The sequence below is a fragment of the Plasmodium relictum genome (genome assembly GCF_900005765.1).
Source record: "Plasmodium relictum strain SGS1 genome assembly, contig: PRELSG_00_v1_448, whole genome shotgun sequence".
NCBI classification, from domain to species: Eukaryota; Apicomplexa; class Aconoidasida; order Haemosporida; family Plasmodiidae; genus Plasmodium; species Plasmodium relictum.
In genome coordinates this window covers 33,194-43,460 of record NW_021628686.1, presented here as the reverse complement: position 1 = coordinate 43,460, position 10,267 = coordinate 33,194, and the positions used below count along the sequence as shown (strand labels likewise).

The window sequence follows — 10,267 nt, the reverse complement described above, 5'->3', positions numbered from 1 at the left end:
GAGCTATATAGTTAATATGTCTTCTTTTTTTCTATTTTTTAATGAATTGAGAATAAATTAATATTAAAAGTCATTTTCTTTAAAAAAAAAAAAAAAAGGAATAATTAGAACTACATAAAAAAGGTGGAATAAGCAAAAACAACAAATTTGAGAAATTTTCATTGATGATAAAATTATATTCAAGAGTAAGGTTATAATAGTAATTTCTTTCTTACTATTATTTGTTTTAAATGGTAAAAGAGAAAGATATTGATTAATATAACACCTTAATTATTTTGAAAAACAATTAGAAAAAAATGATCATAAAAATCGAGAACCATTTAAATCCCTCAAAATAAAACTCCATATTACTTTAAAAAAGTAATTTAAATAAAAAATTGTGAAATATAAATTTTCCTAGAAACAAGAACATTCTCTTTTTTAATAGTGTATATCAGTGATAAATCAAATTCTTTTATATACTTAATATTTAAAAAAAAATTTACATTATTTCATTAACGAATAAATTAGTTCATTTTCATAAAATTACCCATGTACTAATTTGTTTTTCTCAATATATATTTTGTTTTATTTTTTTTTTTTTTATAATCGTTATTATTAAAAAAATTATTACTTTTTTCAGAGTAATTTTAAGAGCTTACCATAAAAAATTGACGATACAACAAAATATTTTCTATTTTTGATATAAATTATAATAATGAAAAATTACTTAAACCATATCAGGAACATAACTTTTAAATTCTCGAAAAAAAAATTTTATATTTCAGTTATCTGTATGGCATTTATTTTACTGAAGAACTTAGATATTGAAATAATTAAATATAAGCATTTACACAATTTATATTATTGCATGCATGCTAGAAAGATTTATAAATTATATGAATTTCTTGTAAGATTATTAATTAAACTTTCTTCATTTTTGTTTTTATTATAGTAAATCAAAATTTGTAACGTTTACAAATCAAATAATAAAAATAAAAAAATAATACATATTCTAGTATATAAATAAATTGAAAACTTGAAATATAAAATAAATTGTCCTTTTAAAATTATATATTCTACCAAAACAAAATTTTATTTTAATTAATATACAAACCTGTTATAAAGAGATGAAAAAGAAAATAAATATTATATCATTTAAATAATTATATTTTTATATTTATCATTAATAAAACTTATTTACTACGTCAATTCAAGACATATATATTGTTATTTTAATTTAAAAACGTTTAAATTTATTCTAACATTTAATATTTTATGTTTTTATATTAATAAAAAAATATTATATAAATAAAAAAAGTATATATATATATAGATTAAACTTCACATGATTTATATAAATATTTCCTTTCATTTTTCACATAGAGCTATAAATTTTATGTTCTTTGTATAAAGAATTAATAGTTCATTCATCTATGTATAATAATTTAAAGAAAATATTGTGGGAAATATCTATTTACATTTTTATTAATTTAAGATATAAAAAAAATTACATTCATTAATAGATCATAGTGAAGCCCATAAAATAATAAAATGAAAAGAAAATGCCATTATTATATCAACAATATTTTATTCCTTTTTTATTTTTTTATTAATTTTTAATGATATATGAATGTTATATATTTAATGCGAATATTATAAATAATTTTTTCTTTCTTTTTATTGTACTTTGTGATATAAATAAAGAGGATATTTTATATGTAAAAAAGGATATATTTTTTTTTTAATTTGAGTTTTGATTCAGATATATAAATAATATAAACCTCATATACTGAACACCAAAGAAAATTTAAAATAAAAAATGCACTGGTACAGCTAATTTGATCGTTTCAAGATGTAATTCATTGAAGAAGAAATTAAATAAGAATCTAATAATCATTATCATTTTGTTCAACTCATTCTATAAAATTTTTCATAAATGGAATTGATTCATCATTCATTTAATTTTTTCATTCACATACATAAAGTACTAAAAACTCTAAAAAATATATAATAAGCCCTAAATAAATAATTATTATAAATATAATATAAATAAAAATATTTGTAATATAAGAAATTCATAATTCTCATGAAGATTTATTATCAATAAAGAATTTTTGAGATTTCTGCATACATAGATGACTATGCACCATTGAAATTTGTAAATGCATTATATCATTTAAGTATAATGTAAACCATAGCTTTAATAAAAAAAAATGGAATATATATGGCATTCCATAAAATGTCTTGAATAATCAAATTATATATTCATAATTCTGAAGAAAAGATAGTAGGTGCTACATAATGCATAATGAAAAATCATAGATAAAATTAGTTATTCTTTACTCCAAAAATATTTTTATAGAATTAAAGAACCTTTTTTTTAACTTGAGTTTGCAGAAAGCATAATAAAACTTAAGTATCATATGTAATAAATTTTTACTATCATACAATACCATTTTCTATACCATTCAAAAAAATGTAACTTTTATGAACTATATATGGTGCCAAACACATGATAGAGACTGAAAAAGGTGATAAGATTTTTTGAATCTACTGAATCTATCAAATTAAAGTGATAAAACGAATACAAAAATATTTTTTTATTTAATAAATAATATATTAAATTCCAAAGTACTTCAGGATGTTTTTTTAAAAAAGTATTATTATATAAATGTTATAAAAATGCTTCATGAGTTTTTATTAAAATAGAGAAATTGTATATACGAATTATATATTAAAATTTCTTAAAGTTTTACTTTAAATTTTATTGAAAGAAAGAATAATAATGTGTATTTATTTTAACTATTGAAAGAACAAAATAAATTAAAAGGCTCATTTGCTTTACATAAAAGCTATGTACAATTAATAATAATTATATTTTTTCAGAAACAACTAATGTTTACTACATAAATAAATAATGGGAAAAAAAGATTTAGAAAAAAAATAAATAAGTCTTATGTAAATTAAAAAAAATAAGAGAAAGCTATTGAAATAAAGTTCACTTCTAGATACAGAAGCTAAAATATATTCAAGGAATTTAAATGTAAAAGACGCTTATTTATTGGCTTCATATATAGCAATATTAATAAAGATGTAACTCATAAAAAAAAAAAATAGTAGAAAAAACTGTATAAAATTTTTAATTGTAATGATATCATGCCTTATAAAAATTAATATAAAAGAAATATTTATTGTAAAAATCCGAAGCATAAAATATTTTGTTTCCATTATTTTATATCGATCAAATGATAACTAAATGAAATATTAAGGAAACTCTGTAAAGACATATTATACTTATATATATAAGTATTCCACATAAAAATGAAATTTTTTGGTTAAAATGAAAACAATTTTTTTATATACGAAAAATAATTTTGCTGTTACAAATTAGTTTTTATTCATCACAGTGAATTGCATTTTTTTATTTCTTAATAAATAAAAATTTATTTTTATTATTAAAAAAAATGGATTAAATGAAACCATAATAAAAGATATAATAATTTTCGATGAATGTTATAAATAATTACAACGATTTAATAATCAATTTTTTACTTTTAGTTTAATTTTAATAAAGCATAATTTTTGTTTATGTGAATTAATAAAATTTTATTTAGATAAATAAAATGTGAATAAATGCAGGAATCAATGTAAGTTTTCCTAAATTTTTGTAATTTATATAGATAAATAAATATACGAACATGTTAGATTGCTATTTAATCCAAAATAAATATATATTAATAATTTGAAGAAATAATGATTGTATTTAATAAAAATAAAATATATTATAAATATAAGTAATCACTCTTAATTTTAGTATTTAAGAATATTTTTTTTGCAATCTTAGAAAAAATAAATTTCTTTTTTTAATTTTATCATTATATGACTGATATTTTGTTCCTAATTTTGATATAATTCTATTAAATATTACAAATATAGTTTTAGTAAAAAAAATAATAATTTTTGAACATAGCAAAAGTAATAACATATTTTTCTTGTTATTCAAATATAAGAATGACCCATAAAAAAGAAAAATTATATATTTTAAAGATTGATTATTTTTTATATATATTTTAAATTTAAGAGTTTTTTTTAATTGTAATATTAAAATATAAGTAATATATTTTGTACTATATACATAATTTTTTCAAATACTAAATGAACTATTGTAAATTTGTTCTATTGTACTATAAATTTTATGACATGCATGCATTTGACAAGAAGGTGCTAATTTAACAAGTTTTAAATTACCTTGTATTATAAAAATATAATTAGTTACAAACATCATCTAACAAATATGAATCCATTCATTTTTAAATTATATAATTGTTTTATAGGTAGTTTATTCTATATACATATATTTTTAGAACAAGAAATATTAATTTTTTTATTTCTCTTTTCATTTAAGTAAAAATTTATAATTTTTGAAAAAAATAAAAATATCATTGTATTATCTAATATACCATCTGGAAAAATAAAATCAAATGAATTATTCTTTTATGTTTATAAAGGTTACTTTATCAAAAAATAAAAATACTCATAGATTAATTCATAGAAATAATTATACATAATTTTTAAGGTGATTATATAGCAATATATTATTTTTTGAGTAGCATATTAATAAATTATATATCACATAATTACTCAAATAAGGAAAAAAGTTATTATAATATTTTTCTTTAATAATCTAAATTAAAAAAAAAAGAAATAAGTATTTTTATTAAAGAATCAAATTAAAACTTGTTAAATACTAGAATGAGAATGAAACAATATTTTTCTATATGAACCATAAATTTAATTTTTATGCATTTTTAGTAAATAATTATATAATTAAATCAAATGATATATAAACTTTTTTTTTTGTATATTTTGCACTTTCTTTTATTAACTAATATTTGTATATCACAAGAAAGGCAAACTAATGGAAAAACGAATTTATCCACACAAGAGTATATAATTTTTTGATATTTCCATATATAAAATTTTTTTTTTTTTCCAAACAAATATTTTATTTATATATAATTTTCAATTTTCATAGACCATGCTCAATAATTGAATCTGAAAATGATCATTCTAACTTAAAAATCATAATTCACGAAAAAAGTTCAGAAGATGGTAAATTTACTTCTTCACAAAATAATTCCAATGATATTCAAAGTTCATCATTAGATATACAGGAAAATCTCATTCATATGCCTTTAAATCAGTATATTATTTGGATATTTCCAAATAAATTTTTTTTAGTTCAATCAAATATTATATATATACAACTTGTTTTTAGGAAATGTTTAACTATTCAAAATGAAAATATTTCTTCTAATCAAGGAAATATAATGAACACAGCAGATTCAGGCAATAATAAAAAATATAAATTAGAAAATGTTCTCTTAGAGTTACAAAGAACGCTTATTCATTTGCAAAAAGAACTTTACTATTCTCCTTCAGAAAGGTATGTTCTCTTTAGATATTTCATCATAAATTTTTTTTTATATTTAATTAAATATTACATATATATATGTACATAATTTTTTTTTCTTTTAGAGGATATTCAACTGCTCATTATGAAGTTACATGTTCTAATACAGGAAGTTTAATGCAAACAGAAAATTTAGACACCGATGATCTAATTAAATTGCAAAACATTTCCTATGAAACACAAGAAACAATCCTTCATTTACAAAAACATCTTCATTATTGTCTTTTAGAGCGGTATATATTTTGTAGATTTTTTTTACGTAGATTTATTATTAAATGTAATATATATATATATATATAATTTTTTTTTAGACAATACATAAATAAACATAAAAAAATGTCCCCTAAGGAAGATAGCATAATATCCTCAGAACATTCAAAGCAAGATGAATCAACTAGTGTACAGTCATTTATCAATGAGGCAACAAATATAAGTCCCACTTTTCAAATCGAGTCACATCATTTACCTTTAGAACGGTATATATTTTTTGGAATGTTTCCACATAAATTTTTTTCAATTTTAATTAAATATTACATGCATGTATATATATATGTGCATAATTTTCTTTTAGAATATATTCAGATAATCAGTACGAAAGTATATCTTCTCATACAGGAAGCTCAACAAATACAGAAAACTCAAAGGAAGATGAATTAATTGAATTACAAAATATTTTCTTTGAGTTAGAACATACACAACCATATATGGAAATGGATCTTTGTAATTTACCATTAGAACAGTATAAGTTTTTTAGATGTTCTTACATTGAATATCTTTTATTTTAAATTAAAAATTTTGTATATATATATACATAATTTTTCTTTTTCCTAGGAGTTGTTCAAATATTCACGATGAAGACATGCCTATAAATATAGAGGATATGTTTCCAGAAAGTCCAGAACAATTTAAATTGTTTGATGTAGATAAAATTCTTTGTGAGTTGCAAGATGAATCTTTTGATTTTGAGGATAAGTCTATTAACTTACCTACCGAAAAGTATATTTGTTGGACATTTTCATATAGAATATTTCTTATTTTATATTATTTATATATATTATTTTTTCTTTTTTTAGACAATTTTCAACGAATCTTGAAAAGGGTTCTAAAACAAGTTCAGTACAATCAGAAAATTTAAAGGATGATGTTATTGGTTTGCAAAAAAATTCCTCTAGTTTACTCACAGAACAGTATACATATATTTTGGAATATTTTCGCATAAATAATTTTTGTGTTAGTTTTATGTTATACATATATATATATAATTTTTTTATTTTTAGGAAACATTTAAATACTTCTCGTTGCAAATATCCAAGAAGTACATCAGGAATAAAAAGAAAATATGAAAAAAATAAAATAGATAAATCAAAAAAGCCGAAAATCGATAACACAAATGATATTAATAAAAAAAAACGTAGTAAACGTAATCTGAATACTTCAAGACTTGATACAAGTAATTTAAAGGATGAGAATATTTTTAAAACGGTTCCTACATTTATTCAATACGTAATAGAAGAAATTTTGGAAACAAAATTAGATAATTTATCTAATACAATTCTTAATTTACAAAAAATATTTTCTAATCTAGAAAAAGAACATAATAAATTAACAATGATCATTAATGAAAAAATTGATCCATTAAAAAATATTATAAGAAATGAAATTAAAAATGCTCATAAAGCATATTTACATCATATGGAATTGCATTCTAATACGTATTCTGGAAATAATGAATATTCATCAGAAGATATTTATAATTTTATGCTATTATTTAAGAAACATATGAGGTATACATTTAAGGGCAAAGAAAGAGTCCATAATAGTGTAAAGGACTTTTTAAAATTTGCAGAAGATTTCAAACATAATATTAATATTTTCAATGAACTAAGTGAGAAAGTAGCAAATATTATGGATAATCTAACATATAATAAAATTTTTTTAATCCCACAAATATTATCAAAAGAAAATTCAGAAGTTTTTTTTAAAATTTTAGATTCTACAAATGATATTATAAAAGAAGCTAAAGAATCACTTAAAGAAGGACTTTTATTAAAAAATTATACTAAAATAGAAGAAGTTCAACAAAATATTACCTTTATTAGAAATAAAATATTCCCACATTTTGCTAATAGTTTACAAAAAATTTTTCATTTACTAAAATCATTGAATATATCAAGAAAAAATAACAATATGTTATTACAAAACATGCTTTATTTCCTTGATAAAGAAAATACTATGTATGAAACAAATATAAAGGAGTTTTTTAAAAATCATAAAGAATATACTCTAAAAGGCATTGAATCATTCTTATTAGAAGAAAGAAAATGTATTTCAGAGTCTTATAACGAAGCACATAAGAGTTTGAAATTGGGACTCACCGAAAAACATGATATCAATTTAAAAGTATTGATGAAGGACCCAGAAAAAGAAAAAATTCTTTCTGATATGTATAAAACCTTTGTAGAATTATTAAAAATTGCATATTTTAGGAAAAATTTAAAAATACTTTATGATATGACAACATCAATTATAGGAAAAAATTCAAAGAAATATAAAAAATACTTCATGCCTAAATCTACCACAGTCATGACACATGAAACAAAGAATCATTTACTATCACAACTACAAGTTGAAGAACAAAAATTAAGAAAACTAAAATCAAATGTAGAACACATATTTTATTTTGATAATTTAAGAAAAAGTATAATAAATATTGGATCATTAAATATTAAGAAAAAAACAGAGAATATTATAGCAATTTTGCAGAGTGTTGATCGTATATTGGAAAATGATAAAAAAAACGAGAACAAAGATAAAAAATTAGTCAAAACTGAACATATTTTGTTCGCCTTATTTTTCGCTAACTTAAAGATAAATGCATTTACCTTAGAAAATAAGAAATAAAAATACATTATACTTACATGTTAGTTTATTAATTGGCTGTTTAATGACTTTGCTGGAGTATTAAACAAATTACTAAAGAGTATGTATAACTAAATATATTTATATTTAGTGTATATATACTTATTTTTATTATATATAGTAATATTTATAATATATAACATCTAATTTGAATTAAGCAATTATGTGTTACTTAACAGACATACAAGTATATTATTTTAATTAAAAAAAAAAAAAAAAAATTATTAAGTTATAATAAATAAGAAAAATTAAACTCTAAGTTATTCAATGATATTTAAAATATACAAATCGAATAAAACATAAATATTATACTTTTTCAAACATTAATTTTTATATTTCTATTAAAAATTAATTATCTTGTCAGAATCAAATACGCCACTAAAAAAAAAAAAAATATAGCAATATACATATATTTTTTTTTTTAACTAGGTTGGCGCATAGCTGACTCGTATTTTCCTGACTGGTAAACTAACTTTATATATTATAAAAAATTAATATTTTTCATTAACTACATGAATATATGAAAGAGAAAAAAGAGGTTTCATAAAATATGAATTTTTAGTAAATAAAATAAAAAAACAATTAATTTATTAATTATGAAAAAAATTGAAGTACTTAATAATTTTTATTAATATTGAAAATATATTATCCATTTTATCATTTGTTCCGTTAAAAATTTTATAAAATATTTAACAGAAAAAATTGATAAAAACATGTAGATAAATCTATATTATGTTTGTTAAAGTAACTAATATTTTTATGAAAAGTCAAAAACTTAAATTGTTCAAATGATTATTAATTTAAAATATACAGTTTTAATTTACATAGCATATAAAAAGCTTGTACAAATATATATGCAATACATTTAATTAAAGTATTCACTCTTCATTTTTATTAATTCTCATATTATTTCCGTGAAATATATCTTTTTCAAAAAAAATTAATATATGTACATACATATATATTTTTTTCATTTCTTTCTAACAAAAAAAACTCTTTTTTTTTTTCTTTTTTGTGTTAAAAATATTATACAAACAGAAAAAATATTGGTAAATGAAATATGTATATGCTTAATATGTATATCTAGGAAATCTAGATCACTTTAATTTTTATGGACTTAAGCATTTAAAAAGCTTTATCTATTTTTATTAACTATTAATACTACTGATAAAAAAAAAACTTACTAGGAAAACATTTTTATTATGTTTTAATTTTTTTTTAATTCGTATCTTTAGTTTTAAAAAAAGATACATTATGTAAAGTTTCTAATTTGCTTTTTTTTTTTTTTTTTTTTTTGCAATTCTATAGCACTTATAATATATAATAAATCCACAAAAACTAATATTTTGGAATATTAATAATTATAAAAATATTTAATAATGCAATTTTCATTATTGAGAAAATATAGTAAAAATTTTGAAGATGAACATTCTAGTTATAATTTTTTTTTTCTTTTTCTTTTTATTTAGTTTCAACAATACGTAATTTGTATATAAACAACATTCTACCTAAAATAAATATATATACGAATAAATACTTGAATAAAAAACATAGATGTAAACTATTTCATTTAAATAAAAATTAAAATTCATTTCAGCTATTAATTTTCTATTATAATTCTAATACAAAAAAAAAATTAATAATATATGTGATCAATGAAAAAATCCATTGCCCATAATTAATATACAGTTTAGGGTTTGTCTTAATAAAACTTATATAATATGTTCATAGCTAATTTTATAATATCAAATAAGTATTTAAAAGCTTAAATAATTATGTCTTCTCTAGGAGTGCATTGCATGCACAAAGTCAAGATACTAGAACCTTGACCAACTTGGTGTTCCTAATTATCTTTTTTTTTAAGACACATCTTGGTTATGATTACATTATGTC

At 19.0% G+C, this 10,267-nt stretch overlaps 1 protein-coding gene across 1 annotated transcript; it reads left to right on the top strand.

Annotated features, from left to right (window-relative positions):
• Window positions 1-4,818: 4,818 nt before the first annotated feature.
• On the top strand, window positions 4,819-8,356 carry PRELSG_0030900 (hypothetical protein; the record flags this gene model as incomplete). Its single annotated transcript, XM_028676211.1, has 8 exons — window positions 4,819-4,928; window positions 5,018-5,428; window positions 5,521-5,688; window positions 5,767-5,931; window positions 6,027-6,194; window positions 6,290-6,451; window positions 6,529-6,642; window positions 6,733-8,356. 8 exons carry the CDS (start codon window positions 4,819-4,821, stop codon window positions 8,354-8,356), a joined length of 2,922 nt encoding a protein of 973 aa, XP_028531211.1.
• Window positions 8,357-10,267: the final 1,911 nt, after the last annotated feature.